Source organism: Vidua chalybeata, chromosome Z, assembly GCF_026979565.1.
Source record: "Vidua chalybeata isolate OUT-0048 chromosome Z, bVidCha1 merged haplotype, whole genome shotgun sequence".
Taxonomy (NCBI): domain Eukaryota; kingdom Metazoa; phylum Chordata; class Aves; order Passeriformes; family Viduidae; genus Vidua; species Vidua chalybeata.
In genome coordinates this window covers 27,199,794-27,224,409 of record NC_071570.1, presented here as the reverse complement: position 1 = coordinate 27,224,409, position 24,616 = coordinate 27,199,794, and the positions used below count along the sequence as shown (strand labels likewise).

The window sequence follows — 24,616 nt, the reverse complement described above, 5'->3', positions numbered from 1 at the left end:
ACCACTAAACTGTGTCCCTAAGCACATCTACATGATTTTTGAACACTTCCTGAGCAGCCTGTTCCAATGCTTGACAGTGAAGAATTTTTTCCTGATACCTAATATCTACACCTCCCCTGGTGCAACTTGAAGCCAATTTCCTCTGGCTCAGTTGCCTATTATTTGGGAGGAGAAGTTAATCCCTACCTGGCTACATCCTCCTTTCAGGCAGCTCTAGAGAATAATGTCTCCTCTGAGTCTCCTCTTCTCCAGGCTGAAGAAACCCAGCTCTTTCAGCCGCTTCTCATATCACTTAGTGTCTAAACTCTTCACCAGCTTTGTTGCTCTTCTCTGGACATGCTCTAGCACCTCAATGTCTTTAATGTAGAGAGGGGTCTAAAGCCCCAGCCCTCACTTAGCATTTTATTTAAAAGTGGCATAAGGTACTACTTTTCCCTGAGGTGGCAGAAAGGAGAATTTGACAAAAGTTCCCAGGAGGTTAAAAAACAAACATTACTGGCAAACTTCAGAAGATTCAGAACGCAGAAGAATTTAAAGCAAACATTCAATCGGAATAAAGTATTTCACAAAACATAGACTTAGCAAACTCTAACACATCCAACCTTAAATTATCTAGATTTCAAGAAGAGGAAATTAGGAGAAGAAAAGGACAAAGGCAAAAAAAGAGAGAGAAAAGAAGAATGTAGCTACCACCTTGGATCTAGCATGGTCTCAGCTGCCACAAAATCCAGGGACAATAGCAATGTGTCTGTGTGTATTTCTGTGCAATGCTTTTTATCTGGTCTGGCCATTCCCCACCCCCAGATTTGGTGTCCTGTGGCAGAGTTGCTTCCTCTGTGCCAGTGACTGACAGCCATTATGGGCTGGACTGGAAGCTCCAGAAGTGCGGGCTGTGGAATAGTGCACAATTCCACCCTCACAAAATTTGCTCTGCCCTATGTCCCACCCCTTCTGAACACACACCCCCCCACACACCCCCTAGTTGTTTTGTGCCAATAATAATTTTGTCCAGTCTCTTACAAGGAGCTATTTCTTTCTGTGACTGTCCTCACTAAACTGAACTGTTCATTTCCTGAAAACAGGAATGCTGTTTGCAACTTCTACCCACGGCTGCCTATTTTTTGTTATCCAATACTCAATTACAAAATTATACACTCATGGATAGCTAGCTGTCCTCGATAGCTTCCTATTCACCCATGAGCTGAAATGCTGAGAAAAATGTGAAAGAGGATATGGAAGGGCAGATGCCCCATCCATGGGAGCCTTCAAGGTCAGATAGGACAAGGCTCTGATCAAGCTGATCTAGCTGAAGAGGTCCCTGCTCATTGCTGACTTGAGTAAATGACCTTTAAAGGTCCCTTCCAACTCAAACCCTTCTGCAATTCTAAGATTCTATATTTCAGCTACCTTGCAAGAGAAATGACTGCTCATGTGACAGGCAGCCTACAATAGTCCATTTTATCGAACATATTCAGACATTTGTTTGAGCACCACTTTTTGAGTGCTCTGTGCTCAGGATTTGGAGTGCTAATTTCTTTATTAACTTGCTTTTATGGTCATGGATACTTTTGAAAATTGACTGGGCAAAAAAGCCTCAAAATGTAAACCTGAAATATTTAGCTCCCTTTGTCTGACTATAATTAGTAACACAAGTAATAAAATAGGCTGTGTATGCTCAAATCACATACTTTTAAGTTAGATAATGACTTTCACCTGGATGTTGGTAATTTCAGGTATCAGAACTGTGCAAACTTCTGTGTAAGGAGTCAAAAACTTCCTACCTGTAAAGGGAAGACATACTCTAAAATTCCCCCTGGTCTGCAGTGATGCAATTTTGGGACAGAGTAGCAGAAGAAATATAAATGATACTTGAGTGTTTCATTCCAGACACTCTGTCTCCCTAATGATGCATCAGAGTATTTTCATCTAACCTCTCCTGCTAAATCATTGGTAGTATTGGCCAGATATTGATGATAAATGTATCATATTGATAGCTAAATATTGGTAGCTAAATGTATCATAATGCATCATTGTAACATCTCCAATACCTGCTGATAAATGGCTTCAATTTCTTGCTACAACAGCAATTTATGAAAGAATATAATATAAACTTCAAGATAAACTCTCACAATTTGAAGAGATTGCCTCTTTTTACACTTTATAAATAGAAGCAAAGATTGTACATCTCCTCCAATATCTGTGTTGAAATGGTCTATTCTTATTCCCAAAGGGAACAGTATAGTGCTCAAATGGGGAGCTTCTTTCTGGTCTAAACTGTTGTAAATCTGGAATAGCTGAGGCAATTTACTCCAAAGAAGGATCTGTCCCCAGGAGCCTGGCTATTGTTAGCTCTCCAGCTCCCAAGCTTTACCAAATTTATTTCCTTTTTCTCTTTTTTTTGCAAGTAGCCCTCACCCAAAAACAACTAGCTGCTTGGGGATTGCCAAAATGGAACAAATGAAGAATGCCACAATTTTCGAAGTTATTTTAGTAAAATGCAGTAGGTGTTTCCCCTCTTTCCTGAGGGGAAAACTCTTTCCAGAGGAGCATAATATTAGCTATTAATATTATAGAAGAAGCCTTAGGACATTTGTTCTGTGGTAGGAAGCTTCTATAAGCCAGATAAGACACTGAACTCATTCTGCTTTTGCCCAAACTTGCACTTATTAACATCTTGTGCTGGGCAGGAGAAGGGGCAAAAAATTCTGCATTAAATGCTGTCAAAATATTTTCAAAACATTTCAATAGCCATTTTCTATGAAACACAAGTGGAAAGCACAAAACAGGTGACAGTAAGGCAGATGGTTTATATAATTGCTCACATTTTCACCTCTGAGTAGCTACTTTACTTCCAAGTTGTACTTGTAAAATCTTTATGTATCCCCATAATTTATTTCTGGTATGGAATAAATGTACACATGTATTTCATCTAATCAAGTCAATATACAAGCAGGAACAAGCTGACAAACTGTTCCTCATGATCTTTTAATGTACCTCTTCTCTTTTCTATATTCCCTTCAGTTGTCATCTCCTCTTGTCTTTTGTCTGTTGCAAGCATGAAAATAATAAATAGTACATACTTCATAATCCAGCAACTTTATACAAGTACTTTTAACACATAAGTTCTTCAGTGAGACATGAGAGAGAAAATTTGAGTTGTTGGTCTCTTACCTTAAAATGGATGAGAAGACATTATGTTTCATTTGTGCCACATGTCACAGATGGTGCCTGGGAGTTGACAGAGGGAAGATCTTGCCTCAGTACATACAGCACTGGCACATCAATAGTAACAGTAGTTCTTAAAGCGGAGACTCCAAAGCACCTCAGGGAAGACCCCAGAAGATGAAGGCCCATCAGATTCCCTGAGACATCTCACATCCCAGGACTGCTACAGTGATGTGGACTAACCTCCACCCAAGCACAGCAGCTGGTCCCAGGTATGGAAACTTGCTTGCTAGAAACCTCGGGAAAGGTGTCCCACACATGAACAGCTATGCCTAGAAGAAGAGCACCTTGTTTTCATCATGCTGGCAGTTGTTGAGCAAAGAGGACTTGCAGGTTAAGATTTACTCTGCTCTGTGTTTGTGTGCAGGAAAAAGTTGAGTCCTCCCTTTCTTCCTTCAGATGTTTCAAATTCTCACAAATTTGGCCAGGCTTCCCTGAACTCTGCTGCCTCCACTCTTAGGCTGATGCAATACCAAATTAAAACAAGAATCGCAGAAGTTTCCAAAATTCTAGCAGCTGTTTGGTGGCTATGGATATCCTGGCCAGTAAGGATATCTTTAAAGTCCCTCTTGCTCTTCTGTTAGCATAGAGAAAACCAAAAGGGCCTTTTGAGGCCTTTTGTGGCCCACACACTCCCTTGTGAAGAAGGAATAGGGACTGCTGGAGGACAAATGGGGCTAAACAAGGACTTCATAATTAAATAAAGCAAATTAGCAAATGTTAGAGTCAGCCACTGGTTCTAATGAAATGGTTTAGGGTAAGTAAACACTCAAGCACTTATACATGAAACCAAATTTGGCATGGAGGAGATCAAGCCAAGTAAGCCCTGTCATATTCATCTAGAAGTTTGTATAGAAAAACTGCTCATATTTCTCAATTCTCAGACAAGGCAGTTCCTCTAAGTGCACCTTTTTAGTTTTGTTTGTGGGTTTTTTTCTTTTTTTTCCTTTCTTTCCATCTGCTCACACCACCAATAAATGACTAAGGAATGCCATTACTATAAAACATGCTGAACACCTCAAAGCTGTATTTACTGGAAGGATGTCACATTATTATTTCCATACCATTAAATATTAGTTTAAGCCTTATATAACCCTTAGAGATAAAAAAGGTTTTTCTTCAATCCTCAAGGAAATGCAGTGGGAGGCAATTTTCCAAGTGGTGCAGAAAAGTTATGCACACAGGTCTTGTTATTCATGCACTCACTAAGAAAATTTAGCTCCTTGCCCTTCCCTGCTCTTCCCAGTTTTCTCAGCAAGATGCAATAGGATTTAGAAAACCAAGAGATAAAATGTTTTGGTCTGAGTGTCAGTGAAAAGAAGCTAATGTTATTTTTCGTCTCCTATTTTACAATATGATTTGATCTACTTCCCTGCAATTAAAAAAAAAAAAGCTTTTGCAGGGCACAGTGATAACATATGCAAGCTTCATCATGTATAAGCTCTTTTCAACTTGATAGTATGAGATTCAGGCTGTGTTCTTCCCTTTCCTTAAGCAGAGCTGTTTTTCCTTTGTTTTATTTGCCAGATTGACATAGAGGAGCAATGTGTCAAGGGTTCTGAAAAGTGAGGACTTAAGCTGAAGTATTCAGAGGCCCACTTGTGATGTGTAACACAGAAATTAAAAAGCTTGAAATATTATGGGTTATTACCAGCACATGCTACCTGTGATAAGCTGGAACAGAGTTATGGGTAATCATAAACTCAAATAACAGGTCACTGTTAAATGATCATTTTATTTGTGTTATGTTTGCATTGATTAAGGCACAGAAATCTTCATAGATCCGGGTCAATAACCAGGAGGACAAGGTGCAACATTTCTTCTTATTCTGGAAAAAAACAGATTTAAGATTATGACTGTATTTCACAGGGTTATATCTTACAGATTCTTGTTAGTCTTTATCCGCTCATAATTTCCCAATTATTATCAGGATTTAAAACAATGATAAGGAAACCTTGAATTAGATAGCTGATTTTAAATTTTTTTTGCATTTGTACTTGAGAATCAACTTTGTTCTCTCTGACTGGCACAATAACTAGCACAAGCTGATTTGCAACTATACGTGCAAGGTGTATTTGAGATATTTCAATGTATTTTTTTAATTTTATCATATAAATATATACAATGAGAGTGTGACAGTCATTCTAATTTGTTCAGACTTTTCTGTTTTACATATATATTATCTCAGAAAAATGACATAACACTTCTCTTTCCCAAATGATCATTTTATTTGGTGTTTGTGTCAAAATGCATTGGGGTAGAAATTAAAAATCAATTTAAATGCATAAAACTGGTTTAATTAATTGTTTTTAACTCTCTTAAACATATGGCATCCCTTTATTCCCTGTAAGAAGGAAGTTTATTTAAAACTAGCTAGATTACTAAATAAAAGAAGGGGATATATTTAGGCAACTGAGGGATTACTTGTCTCCAGGAGCTAATACTTAGATATCTAACATGCAGATAAATGGCTAGTGAAATTATTGGAAGTGCCTATAGGGGCTATTGCCTCATTTACCCTGAAGTCAATAGGAGTTAGACATTTAATCTGTAGGAGGGATTTTGAAACTCCCACTGGTCATCTGTCTCCATCTCTAGGCACCAAAATATCTTTGAAAATCTGACCACTCACTATTAGGGTTTTGTCCATATTGTCCACTTTTTTTGTTCATAGATTAGAACACAAAACAGTGCCACATTTTCAGCTTTCAAGCCATTTCTGAATTTTCCATGAGCAATGATAATTAAATTTAAAAAGTGCTGTACCTGCCAGTTCAGCTAAAAGAAAGAAAACAGGCATTTCTGAACAATATCTGAAAAGCAAGCATAAACCAATATCAGCAGCATGGTAAAGAAAGAAAAAGATGTACATGAAAAAGTAGTACATTACTGGATTTGGAGACATAATAATTATTTTAATAAAGTCTATGTTGACTTTAAATATTTAATGTTTCTCTTCTAATTGCCAACTACTCTTTAAGTAGGAGAATCTTTCTAGTATACTGAAATAATGCTGAGAAAATCTAACCTTTATTAGAGGTTGAAGTGTTTTACATCTGAATTCAATTTTATTGTTAATGCAATTAATTTTACATATATTTTTAAATTAAATAGAAATATCTATTTTAATTCTAACTTTTCAGTCCCTCTAGAAATTCACAAAAGCATACTGGATACCTGGGCTGCTGGTACAGTCACTGGGGCATTACATGTCTCCAAATACAAACTGAGCAGGGCACTTAAGAAAGTACCAGTGAGAAAACCATATCAAATTCAGACTTTCAGTGTCTTTGCTGATGTGCTTTCAGGTGTTTCCTCATACTCAGGATGCCCTGTCTGAACTCTCTAATGGATTTAGACAGCTACATCTTTTCTCTTAAAAGCCTAAATGTATTGGTGCTGCTGCTTTAACCAGTAGGTCAGTGGTATGAGCTTTCACCTTCCTTGAATTCCCTTTTCTGCCAAGGAAGGTCTCCTAAGACAGCATCCATATAACCAGGCAAGCAGGAACTTTCCAAGGTGGGAGCCCCCCCCACAACCACCTACTGAGATTTTACTATTTTGCCTATGCATATTTTCTCACAGGGAGATGACCTAATCACTTGGCAGTACAGTTATTCTTTTTTTATGTCTTGGCTTCAATCATGTGGAATTGTTGTAGCAAACATGAAGCATCATGTACAGGCTAAAAGAAGTTTTTTCCATAAATATTTCCTTAATATTTTCTGTGCTCTCACTGTGGATATTTTCCTGGCAGCAAAAACTGTGCACTGACCCATGTCCTTCTAAATCCTGGACAATTTGGGTTAAGCTGTGGAGTTAAACCAACAGCAAATAATCACTCTAAAGATAAGGAAGGGACAGAAAACCTTGCTGGAATTTCTAAAGTCGTCTTAGGTGTGGCATGCTATGTATGGCCACTGCTGAGGTCTTTCTCTGCATGCTCTGGGGAATTTTCCCCTAAGTCAATGTTGGAAATACAGTGCCTACAAACTTTAAACATACCCAGGACTGAGTTGGGGGCATGTGACTTTTTCAGTTTAGGCATTCAGTCTAGATTCATCTCATCTAGCTTTAGTCATTTGTAGGTGATGAATCATCCAAACAGTTTTAGATATCCAACTTGCACTGTATGAACCAAACATCATGACTCAGCTTCATTTAAGCAAGATGAAATTCGCTACTTAAGTATAACTCTGGTATAGATGATATTTCAGGGGCCTGGTTTCCTCATGTTTGCTCATCTTTTCTTCTGGATTAGAAATTATTGTTCCAGTCTGTATTTTGAAAGTTTTATATATATTAAAAGTAATAAATTACATTTCTGAAAATAGAAAGGTTTTCATCCCTCACTGAAGACTAGAAATATGAAAATCCCATTAAACTGGTTTGATCAAGCTAATTTTAGCAAAATTAATATTTCATATATATTTACAGTGAGAAGTTCTGATGCAATTATTTATAGTATCATTTGTACCTAAGATGCCTTGTGTGTAAGAAATAAGTAAAAAGACCTCTATCTAAGAAATAAGGAAAAAGATCTCTATCTCCCCTTCCTTCCCATACAAAAAAAACACCTTAACAGTCAAGAAGAGGGATTTCAGCACTAAGTTTGTTCTCAATGGATGGACTTCAGATCCTGTAGCTAAGTCTTGTTCCTAAGTTTACATGTACACATTTTTTCAAGCAGGTTGGATGGAGGGAACTACTTAGAATACCAGAATGGATGGACCACATGGTGGATAATGAATTGGCTGGCAAGTCAACACATTGTTGTAGTCAATGGTTTGCTGTCAAAATGGACATTGGTGACAAGTGATGTTCCTCTGGGGTCATTACTGGGGCTGCCACTGTTTAACGTCTTTGTCAGCAATAGGCACAGTGGGATTGAGTGCGCTCTCAGCACATTGGTAAACAACACCAAGTGTTAAAGGAGAAGCCACAGCCCAAGAAGTCTCTCACCATTCAAGGAGTGTCACACACACCACCCAGGCTTCCCTTGCTAGGACTGGAGTCTGTTCTCAGTGGGGCTGATGGGCTCCCTTCCAAATGCTTGCACACGTGCTCATTCTCAGGTGCACTTCCTCCTTCAGGCTCTATCCTGGTTTTCTGCAGCAGAATCTAAGATGTCAGATTTATAAAAATAAATAATTTAATAGAATGATACAGCAACAGATCAGCTTAAGCTGACCCAGCAACAATTAGACGCCAGGCAATTAGACGCCCATGATTTATGCACCTGCCCTCATGCACTCTTCACGCGATTTCAAGTCCAATGGTGATTTTTGGGCTGGGATCTTCTAACACCTTATTGGATTCTTTCTCTGTCTTCCCATAGCCAGGCTGTTAACTGCTCTTATCGTGTCAAACTGTAGATTCTGCTGATGGCTGCAGCCTCCTTGTCTTCTGGTTTGTGTTTCTTGTGCACTAATCAGTCAGGACATAGTAATGAAAAAAGGCCTAGACTTAGGGATAAAAACCACTTCCACTTTGCAACAACTAAACATCACTGTGTTATTAATATTCTTCCCAAACTAAAGATAAAACACAACACTGTACCAAGCAAACCAACTCTGTTCCAACATATCTGGGTGAAAGTTCACAGCTTACAGCTCAGGGCTCAAGTAAATCCAGCTGCTCATGCTAAGCAAATAGAGCCAAGCAAACAGCAGATTAAATCACACAGTATTATAATTCTGACTGACCCATTCTGTTTAAAACACCCTTATTTAAGCTTAACAAAAAACATTTCTCAAACACCAAACTGTATGGTACACTTGAGGGAGGGAGGGGATGGCATCCAGAGGAACCTCGTCCGGCATGAGAGCTGGGCCCATGCAAATCTCATGAAGTTCAACAGGGCCAAATGCAAGGTCCTGTACGTAGGTCACATCAATCCCAAGCACAAGTACAGGCTGGCTGGTCAGTGGATTGGGAGCAGCCCTGAGGAGATGGCCTGGGGGTGTAGGTGAAGGAGAAGCTCAACATGACCCAACAACATGTAGATGCAGCTCAGAAAGCCAGTTGTGTCTGGGCTGCATAAAAAGCAGCATGGCTAGTAAGGCAAGGAGAGGATTCTGCTACTCTGCTCTAAGACTCCCAAGACTGCACCTTCAGTGCTGCATCCTGCTCTGAGGCCCCCAAAAGAAGAAAGACATGGATGTCCTGGAATAAGTCTGGAGAAGGGAGACCAAGATAATCAGAGGAACGGAGCATCTCTCCTGTGAGGACAGCCTGAGAGAATTGGGGTTTTTCAGCCTGGAGAAGAAAAGGCTCTATGGAGACCTTATAGCACCTCTCAGTACCTACTACAGGCCTACAAGAGAGCTGGAGAAGAACTTTCAAGAAAGGCATATAGTGACAGGACAAGGAGGAATGACTTTAAACTGAAAGAGGGCAGGTTTAGAACAGATATAAGAACAAAATTCTTTGCTGTGAGGGTGATGAGGCACACAAACAGGTTGCCCAGAGAAGATGCCCCATCCCTCAAAGTGTTCAAGGCTGGGTTGATGGACCTCTGGGTAACCTGGTCTATTGAAAAGTGTCCGTGCCCGTGGTGGGGAGGGTTGGAATTAGATGGTCCTTCCAATGAAAACCATTCTATGATTCTACAATATAAACCCTCATAGAGATTTTACATGCTAATTTCTACACTGTGACTTAACTTGCAGTTAAGCTGTGCAGAAAATCACAGTGACAAAGGCCAGTATCCACACAGGACACAGAGGAGTCCTGAAAAAATCAACTTCATCAAAAGAAGGGAGAGAGTCCACAGGGCCACACACTTGTGGGGTCTCTCTCCAGTTTTTGGAGGATGCATCCTCTTTTTCATCCTAAACTCCTTACTATGTGTTGCCTTTTCCCTTTCCCCATTGTTTGAGGTACTAGGAGGGTACAGACTCCCCCAAAAATGTATTCTCCCTATATCATGCATTGTAAGATCAATAAATTTAGTTTTAAGCCCACCCTGGGCAGAGAAGTTCAAACTGGTAAGTCTATTTAGCATTCTCATTTCCCCCTAAAGTTCAAAAGTTCAGACTGTGCTCAGTTCTGCAACAAAGTTGTGCAGCTAGCTGTTCGTAAAGACCTCCACACCCATTCTTCCAGACCCTGATTCGTTCTTTCAGATTATCTAGCTATTTGCAAAGACATACACTCCCATTCCTCCTGGTGAAACCAAAGGGTTTTTTTACAAAAAACAATCAATCTTAAACACCTCCATCTCTCATTGATAGTTTTACCAGTATTTAAAATATCTTGCCTAGTATTTAAAAATTGTCCTCCTGAGTTCAATCCTGATTTTGTCTAGTTTGAGCTTGCTGTTGTATTCTGCTGCTTATTCTTTCTGCTGTTTTGTGAATCTTCTGCTATCAGAAATTCCTTCTCTGTGTGGGTGACAAACCGACTCCCTTCTTTTCATCACTAGTTTCTTGTGGCTTGCTGCATAGGGTGTATTTTTCAGGTACTGTATTATTCCCATGGATTTGTTCTGAGCCGTACAAGCTCTTTTTCCCTTTTAAAAGTGTAAAACTGGGTATATGACTTCAGCCAGTGCCTCACCCTTTCATCATCTCTAGATATTTAAGACTCCAATACAATACCAAAAAGACAGTATATTTAATAGGTGCTACCTGCTCCCTGTCAGCCACAATATTATAGCCAGGCTCATATTTAGTTGGTTAGCCATCACAACCCCACAGTCTTTCTCTGGGGCTACAGGTTCCCAAGTCACAGTTTTTCACTCTGTACATCTAATTTATATTCTGTACTTCTGAATGTGTGACCCTAACTTTTTCAGCATTGAAATGATTTCTTTTTAATAAGTTTATTTCACCCAGCAATCCAATTTCCATTACAGAACTAATCTGTTCTTATTATTTATAGTGTCAACAGCATTTGTACCAGCAGCAGGTTTTATTAGTAATTATTTTAACACTTCCTTTCCAATGATTAATAGATCTATCAAATAACTTAGGCCAGATGAACAGATTACTACAACAACTCACCAGAAACCTCTACATTTTGATAATAAAGCAACAACAACTCACCAACTTACAAACTACTTAAAATGTCCTAAAGTGATATTGTAGAGTGCTAAACTTTAATCACAATGTAGGTGATTTTTTTGCCGGTTGCTTTACAGCATCAAGCTATACCATGACAGCATGTTTATCTCTGAAAATAAAGATTGGTGTCTTATTAAAAGCATACATTTTTTATCTCTCTTAGGCTTTCTAATACTGCATCATCTTGATGTCACACTTTGCAGGTACCATTTGCCTGTTTTACTGACCTGTGAGAAGCATTCAGAATGTTACCTGAAGCACCACACAGGATATTTTCATTATGTGCCTATTTGGTGGCAGCCACTTTGCTGTCCTCCACCTCTGTGTGCTACCTATATGTTCCTGTCTGATAAGCACGGGCAAAGATTGTTTCTTCATTGGAGAATATCATCCTGAGTGATAAAAACTGCAGTTTCCAATATGTCCAAAAACCACAGGTATCTTCTTGGCTGGTAGTTAAATTTTGCATTGAACCATGTGATCAGTCAAATCCACACCACACAGATGTCAGTTGGTGTCATGGTTTTGTTTTGTATTGTACAACAAAAACGATTAAATTAAAATTTACATTAATAGTTTAGGAATACAGAAAGCATTGAAGACAGGTTTCAAGAAATATATGAAAAGTCTTAAAAAATCCTGACTTTAATGATTCAGGGGGAGATAAATAAACAAATTATGAGTATACATAAATACATAAAATGTAATTATTCTTCTTCTGAAGAAATTCATCACATGCAGCTTTATTGTATGAGCTCTTTAAACTTCAGATAGGAGTTTGATCTTTCACTGAAGATTTTATTATATCCAATTATTATCAAATCAATAGTTTTTTTTATTCAATAGTTCACTTTAATTCCAATGAGAATCATTCCTACTGATATGTCTATTTTAAAATAAACTATCAATTAAAATAGAAAACCTGCCTCCAAAGTAGGACAAAAAGAGAGAAGATTCATAATCAAAGCTGTCTTTATTGAGAAATAAACACTTGTGAGGATTCTCAGTGTGTTTTATAGTCTTAACGGCTGTCAGGTCTCCCTTGATTGACCCTGAATAAAATCTAACTAGGGGTGTCAAAAAAATACGTCCATCAACTTTGCTCATGCATTACAACATAAAAATTGACTGGAGTCATTGACTACAGGTAGCAGTGAGCAAAACTACACAAGATAAATACTCTGGTTTGTGGATACTCATTCAATCCACTTTCATCTGCCACCTTGATTTTTGGATTGGGCACTCATGGATAAAAAGTAGGTGATCTGAAAAAATCGTGTGTGTCTTTTAAAAGACAGTATCATGTTATGTTACTCCCTTCACAGGAATTTATGTTACATGGTGTTAAACCATAGGCTAAGTTTAATGTAACACAATGCATTAAAAACTGCACATCATGATTGCAATGTGCGTCAGAACAATGAATAGCTATAGCACATATCTCTTCATTTGTACGTAGGGGACCCATGGAAATAATTCGCAAAAGGATATATTCTCCTTTTGATGCACACGCATAAATCCCTTTTCCTCTCACTACTTCCAGTTCTTCACAGAATGGTTGGTCTGACCTAAGAAAAACTGTTTTTTAAAAAGCCTCAAGTTAGCTAGAAAAGGCTTGAGTTGTAGCTAAACGTTTACTATGGGCACAGTTTAACCCTGAAAACTGTAGGAGAGAGCTGTTTTGTAACCTATGCTCCCTAGTAGTGTCATATTTGAGGAATCACCATTGCTGCCTTCTCTGCCTAGGGTAAATTGTACTGTCACAATAACTTTGCTGAAAATCAGTAGCTTTCCATCTGATTTTATACCACCACTTCCCAGTGGGCTTCTTCCTTTTTACAGAAGCACAGTTAAAACCAGAATCCATTCCAGTGGTGTTTGGAGACGGTACAAAGGCAGAAATGAGAAAGGACTTCACCCTTGACCCTTTTCAGCTTCTGCCTGGTATCTCTCCATTACTTAGCATCCCTATGTAACTGAGCCTCTCCTATAACAAAACACAGCTCCCACTTGAATCAGCATATTTAGCAGATGTCTTACAAACTGTGCAACAGCAATCCATTTTATCCTTGTCCAATTCCATATCTGTGCTACTTGCTTGTATCTGTGGTGTTGAACAACTCTGTAAGCATTTTGGGGGGTTATTTGTGGAAGACAATTTTGACCAGGAATAATCACCTGATAAGAAAGTGGGATCAAGAGGTTTGCACTACAAGGAATACTCATACTATTTCATATACTGACAGCCAGGGAACATAATTCTTATGGACTTAGATGGTGTCCATAATTCTTATGGACTTCTTATAATTCTTATGCACTTAGATAGTGTCTAGCTGTGTGCTGGCAGCTGTACCGTTATCTATTTATCATATACTAAAAATTAAGTAAACACGAATAACTGTTTCTGGCAAAGTTAGGGGCTGCATTTTCCTTTGTCTCTGCCAGAATGCTGACCTCCTTCCTCCCCCTCCTACATGGCTGGTGGCAGATTTGTGTATCAAATACATAATAAATCTTTGAATTTGTCTCAAGGTCATAGTTGTTCATGGCATTAAGCTAGTGTTGATTTTGAGACCTGCGTCTCCCTTCAGCAACAACCTGCCAAGTGAGGGCTGTGTGTTCCAGGTCTCCTGGGAAGGCTTGCTGGGCTCTGTAAGAGAGCTCATTTTCATCCTCCTCTGCAGATAGCACACAGCTCTGTGGACTTGAGCAGTCTTGGCCATGCTTATACCATGTCTGAATGGGGCCCGGTGGTGCCAGCCACTTGGCCACAGCTGCTGGCTAATCACCTGCAACTGTCATGTCACCAGAAGCAACATGACTTCCTTCCTTGCAGCCAGCTTTTCTCAAGAGATATTGGTCACTGGCAATGCCAAAGGTCAAGACAAGCCACTAACACAGGACAAAAGGATGTGGCGGGAAAAAAATGCTCTGCAGACCTTCCTGAACTGCATTCACTGAAAATGTATTTGCCTTTTTTTGTTCATTGAAGCTATTATTTTTTTTCCTTTCTTGTTGATTTAAATACTCATTTAGGGGAAGTTCTTTCAAACACAGACTCTAGGGATTGTTTTTTTTTTCCAAGAATGTATACCCTTAAGTAGTTAGCCTCTATTAAGTATAACCATAAAGGAAAACAGCCCTTGAACCAACAACTGATTTCAACTATAAGACTGAGCTGCCAGTGCTAATCTTGCCCCTTTATTGCTTTTACCAACCACCAGACACTAAGAAGACAGACAAGTTCTTCTAGAGATCATTGGCAAAACTGTGACAACACTAAGTTGTACTGTTTAACACTTAGTTTAACCATTAAACAACAGATTAACAATTAAAGCTTCATTTTCCTTAGCAGGATTTCATTATTAGTATAGCACAGAATTTATTACGAGAACAACACAGGATTTCTATTAACAGAATATAACTCAGAATGGGTCAGGTTGGAAGAGACCATAGTCAGTCATCTGGTCCAACCTCCCTGCTCAAGAGGGTCATCCTAGACCACACGGCACAGGATTGTGTCGAGGCAGCTCTTGAGTATCCCCAGTGAGGGAAACTCCACACCCTCTCTGGGCAATCTGTTCCAGTGCTCAGTCACTGCACAGTTAAGAAGTTCTTCCTCATGTTCAGGTGGAACTTCCTGGACATCAGTGTCTGCACAGTGGCTCTTGTTCTATTGCTTAGCACCACTAGAAAGAGTCTGGATCAATCCTATTGACTCCCTCCTTTTAGATACTTACAGATATTTATGGGGTCTCCTCTCAGCTGTCTCTTGTCAAATCAAGACACAGCTGAGAAGAGTGTAGTGCAATCTCTAAGTAGTAAAATATACAATTTATAACACAATGTTATTTATGATTTCTGTTCACATGGACCCTCTGCAGATGGGGCTGGATCATAGCATACTTTTTACGGTATCAATATAGCAATCATAATCTAGACTTGAAAATCATATAAAAGAACATGAATCACTCCCTCAATCCTCAGTGGAAGCAGATGAAGGCACAGGTGTCCCTGGCCATTGGGATTTCCCGGGTCTCACTGTCTAGTGACAGCTCTGGTCCCAATTCCTCCTCAGGACCTGTCAAAGGTGACAGAGAGATGCCTCTGGGGCTGCAGGCAGGCAGTGCTGGGGGGCTGCAGGCAGGCAGTGCTGGGGGGCTGCAGGCAGGCAGTGCTCTGGGAGGCTGCAGGCAGGCAGTGCTCTGGGGCTGCAGGCAGGCAGTGCTCTGGGGGGCTGCAGGCAGGCAGTGCTCTGGGGGCTGCAGGCAGGCAGTGCTGGGGGGCTGCAGGCCGGCAGTGCTCTGGGGGGCTGCAGGCAGGCAGTGCTCTGGGGGCTGCAGGCAGGCAGTGCTGGGGGGCTGCAGGCAGGCAGTGCTGGGGGGCTGCAGGCAGGCAGTGCTCTGGGGGCTGCAGGCAGGCAGTGCTCTGGGGCTGCAGGCAGGCAGTGCTCTGGGGGGGCTGCAGGCAGTGCTGGGGGGCTGCAGGCAGTGCTGGGGGGCTGCAGGCAGGCAGTGCTCTGGGAGGTGCAGGCAGGCAGTGCTCTGGGGGGCTGCAGGCAGGCAGTGCTCTGGGAGGTGCAGGCAGGCAGTGCTGTGGAGGTTACAGCTTCCCAGTGCTGCAACAGGGCCACAGCACTGGGCTGCCCGGGTGTTGGGATATGCAGGAGAGCAAGGAGCAGAGTTCGGCCTGGTGCCGAGGAACCTTGAGGCCAGTGGAACGGGAAAAAGAAATCTGTTTGGTTTGTCTCCTTGGTGCACAGGACTTTCAGGGCCTGATAACGGGGGAAAAGCGCCTGACACAGCACCAGAGAATGGTGTGAAATGGCGTTAATCATGTGGACCCCGTTACCAAAGGCCGGGAGCGGATGGTGCCGGTGACTCTCCAGCCCATCACCATCACGGTACCGCTCGGAACTGCTCCTACACCGACACCGGTGCTTCGCTCCCACCTTTCTCCCCGTGTGCGAGCAAACCCGAACAGCGCCGCCCCGCTGCCCGGCCCTCTCCACTGCGCCGGGGCGGGGAGGCGCGGGCTCCCGCCGCTCCGGTGGTGCCGCCCGGGCTGGCGATTCGGCGCATGCGCGGCGCGGAGCTGCGCAGTCACGGCGCCCGCCGCCATGGCCGACCCGCGCCTCAGGCAGATCAAGATTAAGACTGGCGTCGTGAGGCGGTGAGTGGCGGCTGGGGCATGGCCCTGCACGGCCGGGCCGAGGAACTGCTGCGGGGCTCCGTGCGGGACCGGCCGTGTCGGGTACGGGGCCGGCCATGCCGCGCGCGGGCCCGCGGTGCTGTGCGGGGCTGGCGGGCTGTGCCGGAGAGCGGCCCTGGTACGGGTTTCCACCCCTCGCGTACCGCCGTCGGGAACAGGCCGCGCTTTTCTGGGACACAGTTAAATACGGTTTTCGTTCCCTTTCGTTAGTGCCTTTGGGAGTTGAGGGTAGTAAGCCAGCCCCCTCGGTGTGCAGGGCAGTATCGCCTCATACCTTGCTGAGGTATGAAGCCTCAAACTTTTTTTTTTTTTTGTTTGTTTGTTTGGTTTGTTTTTTTTTTTTTTTTTTTTAAGCTGCTATTGAATATTTCTGTATCAGAAGTTGCAGAACCAGTGGCATCACAGAAGCAATTAGGTTGGAAAAGACCAGTGAGATCATCGATTCCAACCTGTGGCCAAACATCACCGCCTTGTTAACTCGACCATAGCATTCCATTCTTTCCTAAAACACCTCGAAGGATGGGCACTCCTGGTAGATTCATCATCATAACCTTGATCTTTCCTGGTTTCAACAGAGTCGTAGTTTTAAGAAAAGTGTATCTGTCAAGATCACTCTTATTATAGCTTTAAACACTATTTGGTCACGCTCGGGTTTATTAAGGCTACAAAGACTTTTATTAAGGCTAAGAGACAAGAATTAGTGTGTGTGCTGGATGAGGATGTTAAATTGTGTAATTTCATATAATCAACTTCATGTTACGACTTTGCAAATTCCTGTCAGTAAGATATGCACATTTTCTTGTAGTTGATTCACTTTGAAAGGTCGGACTTGAAGACTAGAAAAGTTGTCACTGTTGGTCTTAAAGGCACTTCAGAATTTCTCTGAACACAGAAGCAAACCACACAACTATGCATTTCAGAGCTAGTACAAAGAAAGGATGAAAACGTTTGGGTAAACAATACAAATGCAGTCAACAAGATTCAGATTTTCTTTTGGGGAATGTCCATGTAAGTAGGCAAGTAAACTTGGCTTGAGTGTGTTGTGCAATAGCAACAGGCATATCTTACAGTTACTCTGCAGCAGCTAGCATTCTCTAAGTGAAGGTAACTTAAAAGGGAGAAGAGGAATGTTATCTTAACTCCCTGTGGGGACATGATATAGCGGCAGCTCCCAGTTCTGTGACAGCTGCATACAGATACAAGAAGATGTATGGCTCTGTCCCACTCCACCCTTCCTTCTCTAACCAGAAACCTAGTTATGCATTCTGCTGCAGTGGGCATACCTGTGACTTGTGTCAACTACATTGTCCTCTTATTTTGAACTAGAACAACTCCATAGGTATTGTTTTCCTTGCATAGAGGCTTATTAAACATTTTATAAAGTGACTGATTTAGCACTTCAGTTAATTTTCATTAGGCTTTTTTCTGTTTTCTGTTTAGAAAAGCACATTGATAATGTTCAGTGCTCAGGCTTTAAGAATATATCAGAAAAGGTAGGGGTCAGCTGTTAGGATATAGAGAGCTTTTAGAAATTTCATTTCATTTGTGCTAATCATCTGTTGTAGCTTTTTTTTTTTTCTCATTAGTTACCTAACTTGTCACTTTTTTTCCATGCTAAGAATGAAGCAGCTGTTCCGCTTTGGTATTTTTTTTTTAGCAGTAAGTCATAAATTCTTTGTGTACTCCTCTGAAGAGATTGTATTTTAGGTTGTAGGTAATTGCTTGCACATTTCTTACATTGCTGTGTATCAGTGAAAGAACTTTAAACTAGAAATAGGGAGCTCTTTTACTTTTTTGGCAAATCTGATAGCCAGGCTCTTGGTGATTTTATAATTTCAATAATTTGTAATTCAAAAGAAATCGATTTGTTGAGCATGAGTAGTAATGTTTTCTGTATTTGTGGCTTATGTCCTAGCAAGCAATACTTCTTGTTTAATTGCTTCAAAATAGTTTTACTCTCAGTAAATTCAAGCAACTACCCGCTGGATAGTGAGAGAATTGATTAGGGAAAAAAAAAAAAAAAAAACCTTCTAAAATACCTTATTTGCATTTCAGACTAGAAATAATTTTTAAAACTGCCACAAACAAAGTAAGTCGGGTTGCCTGAAAATAGCACTGACACTTGCCCATAGTTTCCATCTGATTAAGTGAAAGTGACACAAGTAGATTAGAATGAGACTAAGACAATTCACATTGCAATTGTGTTAGTTTAACTTTAACAATCTTTTAACATGCTTGTTTAAATGTGGCTGACATACCATAATTACAAATCTACAAGCCTTGATTATAGAATTTTACATCATGAACCTATGGGGAAAGTGTATTGATTTTTTGTGAAGCAATTCCTTTTTTTTTTTCAAATTTACCATTCTAAAACTGCTATCTTCACAAGATTGTTCTTTTGCTTGCTGCACTGGTGTTGATACTATTTTTTCTCTTTGTGAAATAGCATCATACTGCAAAGCAGTTTACACTGATTCTCTCCCTTGCTTCAAGCACAGGAAGTTCTGCAAGTTACACAAAACTGTTGGTCTGATTTTAAAAATAAATGTGAACAATTCTCTTAAATTGAATTATTTTAGCCCTGAGTTCAGGATATATTTTATGCAAGAGAAGTATGAAGAATGCGAGGACTCCTTTTCACTCCTTTTTCACTTCTTGTATTGCTAATTCAAGCACAAAACCAGTTTGTGTTCTTTGTTACTCAAGAAATTTGCTGTTTCCAGTGTGAGTTAGAGATCTCCATCTTCTGTCCACTGTATATGAAGTATGGTTGCTTTCTTGCATGTTGCCCATTAGCCATAGATCCTCACTGTGACTCATAGAACCAATATATTGATGAGAAACTCAGGTCTCTCTTCTTTGTTCTTGTTACAATTAGAGGATTTTGTGCAACAGCTGTTTGTTAGCTCAATTAATGGGAAGGGCTAGGATATCTCATTTGGGTACTGAGGAATGATCTGCAGAGCTGCTCAACTATACTGAGTCAGCATGATAAAGCAATTTAATATGTGTACACTACACATCTGAGAGCTCAGGGATTCAAGAGTGTGAATATACAGAATGCTCTGTTGGATACAAGGTGACTCCCAAAGCCCTTTTCAGAATGTGGATGGATTGTGCATCTGTTGCCTAGGGTTGTCAGCAGCGCAGCAGTCCTGGAGTCGTAGTAAATTTGGGTTCGTTGTTAGCCAAGTATGGTAATTGTGGCCCAGAGCTGCTTAGATAAGTCTTAAGTACCTTTTGTAGTGCTCCTGACATCAGGACCAGATACATAAAGTCTGGAGTTGGCCCTGCGTTTGAAGACTGCTTAAAATCTTTGAGACTTGCTAACACAGTTTTTCACACATAAAAGCCCCTACTTTATGTGAGAAAAGAGTGCACCTGCACTTAGATGTTGTCTGAGGTAAGGTCTGTGACATACATAGTTTTTAACGTGGATAATTAGTTGGAAGGTCTAGAAACAAACCTTTTTTCAAGGGTTTCCTGTTTCTCTGATTCTTTTCAATATAAGTTTTAACTTCACAACAACATCAGTACCCACACGTATCTTAAAAAGCTGTGACAAGGGCACAGGTGTTGCTGTGGAAATTGCATAGTGTGGTGGTTTCTTTTGTTTTGTTTTTAATGTGTTTGATTCTACTTGTTACTATACCTTTAGAGAAAACCTAAGTGATTCCTTTTTAGAAATATTTAACAAATTTAAATTAGTAATAATCAGATCTGTAAAAGATTGTCTCTTGCATTCCTTTTTCCATCCCATTACCTTTTAAAAAAAAAAATCTAGCATCTCAGGTTTTTTGTGCTTACCATTATTTTCTACCCCCTAAGCAAAACTATCTTTGCATGTCGATGGTGACCGTAATCATCTATTAATGTTATCATTTTGGCTGTCAAATTAAAACATGCCCAAGCAGATTTACAGCCATAAGTGTTGTTAGTGATACAATATTAAGGAGGAGATTTTGTTAAAATTTTCATTTGGGTGAGAATATGTGCAAAACTGTGGCTTTTAACCTTCAGTTATTTAAGCAGTCTTTCAAAAGTTTGGAGGTACAGTAGTTCCAGTTGCTTGGTAGTACCAGTTTGGTGGCTTTATGCATATGTGTAGTGCTTTTGTTTTTCTTCATGGCATGGAGCCGCATACGCACCTGTGTGGATTAAACAGTTACAAATAATTATTTTCTGTTGAATTAGAATGTGGATCCATGGGAAATCTAGAAAAATGGTATTAAATTTATGGTAGTGCTTTATATACAGGAGGTGAATTACAGCTGTGCTAACAACCACAGTCCATCCTGCCTTGACTTGAAGTATTGTTGAATCATATAGGTGGAAATCTCAATCAAGACCACGGTATTCAGTGTTTTTTCTGTTAACTGTAGTAAGTCTTTCTGATGCATTGTGAATTGCCTATACACATAATATGACTGCAATTCTATTTTGTTTTTCTCATTATTGTAGCACTTACAGTTACTCCCAGCTGGGAGAGGCCTAGAGGAGAGGAAGTAGATTCTGTGGTTTTTTCTTCAAAACAAAAAACCTTGACTGGAGATTATGCCTGGATTACAAAGGGAAAATGAAGATCTTTGGCAACCCTAATTGTTTTCACATCAGAGGCTTCACTTCTTGTTCTTCTCTAAAACTGAGGTTCTTGGGCTCCTTAGCATTTACAACTTTCTGTAGAGGCAAGAACAAGTGAAGCCCTGAAGATTCAGAGATGCCTCTAGTTACAGAGATGATTTTAAATTGTTTAACTTTACAAGTAATTTTTAACTTTAAATAATTTTCTGTCTTAAAAAATCATGTATCTGATTTTCATCTTTTTTTACAGTAGTAATCCTTGAGAAAACCCAAGCTTGCAAAGTTACTCTGAAGTGTCACTGTAAATCTAACAGTTCTATAAGCTGTTAGACACAGAAGGGACTAAAAATTATGCATATACTCATGTATTGTTACATCTTGAGTCTTAAAAGAGAAATTTTATCTTTGGTGATGGTTTTGTCACTAAAAGAAGAAAATAAGCTCATAAACTTGGTATCCTATCTAAATCAGAAAGTAGGCAGTCATGGCTAAGAAAATAGGCAGTTTGCATACCCGGGTCAAGTGCTGTATTTCTTCATCCTTCCTTGGTTTTTTCTCTTGGGCCCTTTAGTCTGTAAAGTTTGTATTCTTATGCAATGTAAAGTATGTATTCTTATGTATTCTTAGTGAAACCCAAGAGTGTGTGTAAGTAAAATTTGCAGATTAAGGACCTGGTATTTTAAGCTCTGCAGGTAGTGATTAGTATATTGCCAGTGTTACTGCAGTTGCTGAATTTCTTGCCCTAAAATTGTGCATAGTGTTAATACATTATACTAGAAGAAAAATTACTATTACACTATTAATATTTATATAAGAAGTTGATTATACTATAAGGGAAAAATGCTGTGCCTTGTACAACTACACTATCATGGACTTCTAAGTTTGAACTAAGTTAGCATAGATATCTCATTATCTAGTCAATACTTTCACTCTGTGCTCTTAGGCTGAATCCATGGCATATTAGCATGTACAATGGTTAATGGCAACGTTAGTTCTAAAGAAATGCATTTTCTGGTGAATAGGACATAGTGAATTTGCTTAGTAGCAAAACTGAGCAATTCCCCCTCATCTTCTTCAGAGGTCTGCTTTGCTCAGTCCAGCCAGGAAAATGTTTCTTATGTTGATTTTTCTAATACTGGAAAGAAGTCTGTGTTTGGTGGCTTAAGCACACAGGTACCATTCTAGCTCATGTAGAATCTGAATTGTCAGCAACTACTGGATGTTGGGGGAACATTAGCTGTAGTAGCACATCCTTGCTCTGTCCTTGTACCATTTTACCACTTTTATTCTAGGCATCCATTAGTAGTTCCTGTCTCTGACTGTGCAAGAAGGTAGAATTTTTGTCTATATACAGAGGATCTTAATTTCATAATGCATGCAGAAAACCCCCATTGTGCATAATTTTTTCATCTGTCAAATTTCAGATAAACTGCCCTTTTTATGATCAGAGAGGTAGATTTGCTTGCTGCTGCTAATGATGCAACTACAGGAGATGACAGTGTTGATGTATATGGACTGAAGTAAGAATGTAGGTGCCTTTGTGAAGTGAGAAAGAAGGGCAATTTGGGGCTCTTTCTGTAGCAGCTGAAAGTTGGAAGAGCACTTGAAACTCTGCACCCTAAACAGACTGGGGTTGAAGTCCCTTGAGAAATCAAAGTGATCCTAAATACGGAGATCTCATTTCCCTCTCCCCTTCTCTGGTCTCTGATCCTAGTCAAACCTTTTGCTGAGCTCACTCAGTTTGCTTAACACATGAGAAAAACTGCCATGTTGTTATTTGTTTGGGCTTTGGTTTGTTCAGCGTTTGTTTGTTTTGTTTTTGTTGTTTTTTATTTTTTGGAGGGCTGATTGTTGTTTTCTTTTTCTTTCTTTTTTTTTTTTTTTTTTTGTTTGTTTGTTTGTTTTTTGTTTTTTTTGTTTTGTTTTGTTCGTTGTATTAATTTCCTGCAGTTTTGGTATGGAGAGATCATTTGAACATTATTGCTGGCAGAGGTGTGTGCTAGAGCCAGGGAGGAGAAGACCTCTGTTCACCAGTGGTCAGCTTTTTTGCTGTCTCAAACTATCTTGTGTTACTTGCTCTTCAGGTTGGGGAGCTGAAGTGGGGGAGGGAGAGTGAGTAAAGGAAAATGGAGAAGGAAGTAAATCATAACGACATGGAAAGGACTTTTTTTCTCTTTCTACCTTAAGATTATTTCAAGCCCTTTGGGCTCTTCTGGGTTTAGTCTCCAACTTTAAAATTATAAAACTCTTTCTTACAGAGAAAACAGAAATTGTGATGTTACTACATTAAGTGATATGAAAGTCAAATGTGTTAAGAATTTTAAAAGGGCAGCAACCATAGCTAGGAGCTGATTTCTTGTCTGTAAAAACATTTATGATTTAGTTCTGTTCTTCAGTGATAAAAAGTCCTTAACTTGATTTCTAGAGGTAGGTATGCCACCAGAAATGTCACTTCATTTGTTTCTTTATAATCTTTCCCTAGTAGATAACTACTGACTGGCAGTAGAGACAAGGTGTAGAATAACTGGATCTTATGTTTCTACTTTTTCATCATGAAAGACTGGAAGATTCTAGCAAAATACTTTTATTCTGTTTGGGTTGTTTTCATCTGTTGTTTCCAGGGTATAGATGTCTTCTCCAGGGTCCATGAAAAATAACTTAAGGAAAGCAAGCTTGTTGTAGATTTAAATCTGGATGTGGGAGCCTTCACTTCAGTTGAACATTTAAGTATAGCTGAAAAGAGCTAATATAAATGGAGACTTGAAGAATGAGAATAAGCTAATACTTAATGTATGCAGTTGTTTGTCAGTTTTTACTTCCTTAACATTTGGTGTTAGAAAGGAAAGGAAGGACTTGAGGATTTCCGGGTCGTAGACATATTTTTAAGGGGGGAAAATGAAAATTTAGTCACTAGTTGGTACCATTATTATTTTTAATGTGCCTCAAATCAAAAGTTCTCGTACATTTCATGATAGTTTGTGGAACTGCCAGTGCTTGCTAGAAAGCAGGATGGTATGGGTAGACTGCAATAAAATATATTAAAAAATGAAACTTCTTTACAGGTGTTTTGTTTTTTTAACATCTGACCCAACTGCAAAATATTTTATACCACTATTTTAATTGTGACTCTTTGTTCTAGTATTTAGATAACTTACTCTTCACAGAAATGGTTAATTAAAAAAAAAATTACTGTCTTTAAATTTGAGGCCTTATTTTGAAACTCTAGGATAAAAAAGGAAGAGTTAAGTGTAAATAACACTTCAGTGTCCAGAGGAAATACTGAATCTGGGTGGAGAATAAAAATAACAAATCTACATTGACGTGGAATGTTTAGATATTTTGTAGATGTGTTGGATAAAACTCGACTTGGGCAGGTTTCTCTATCCTCTTAAGACTTTTCTTTCTACATTTTCAGAACACATTAACCTTACAGATACACAGTATATTACATAGTCAGTGATTTGAAAATATAATTCAGAAAATGAGACTCTTAGTTATTTCTGGATGTTAGATATACAGTACCAAATCTA

At 39.6% G+C, this 24,616-nt stretch overlaps 1 protein-coding gene and 1 long non-coding RNA gene across 5 annotated transcripts in view; one reads left to right on the top strand and one right to left on the bottom strand.

Annotated features, from left to right (window-relative positions):
- Positions 1 to 3,381: 3,381 nt before the first annotated feature.
- The window catches only part of TBCA (tubulin folding cofactor A), a 40,013-nt gene continuing 18,778 nt past the window's right edge, over positions 3,382 to 24,616 (top strand). The window contains exon 1 of one of the 4 annotated variants that reach the window (XM_053931357.1): positions 3,382 to 3,437. In XM_053931357.1, the coding sequence (XP_053787332.1) occupies positions 3,397 to 3,437 (41 nt within the window). In that variant the 5' untranslated portion in view covers positions 3,382 to 3,396. Of the gene's footprint in view, positions 3,438 to 16,356; positions 16,464 to 17,322; positions 17,511 to 19,529; positions 19,585 to 24,616 lie in introns of those variants that run through there. The other 3 variants (XM_053931356.1, XM_053931358.1, XM_053931359.1) reach the window with 3 other exon arrangements.
- LOC128781642 (uncharacterized) lies at positions 4,941 to 16,345 on the bottom strand. Its single transcript, XR_008428442.1, has 5 exons — positions 16,243 to 16,345; positions 8,465 to 8,652; positions 8,188 to 8,346; positions 5,992 to 6,038; positions 4,941 to 5,053 (listed from the first exon to the last, which is right to left on the bottom strand). It is a non-coding gene; the product is annotated as an uncharacterized LOC128781642 (long non-coding RNA).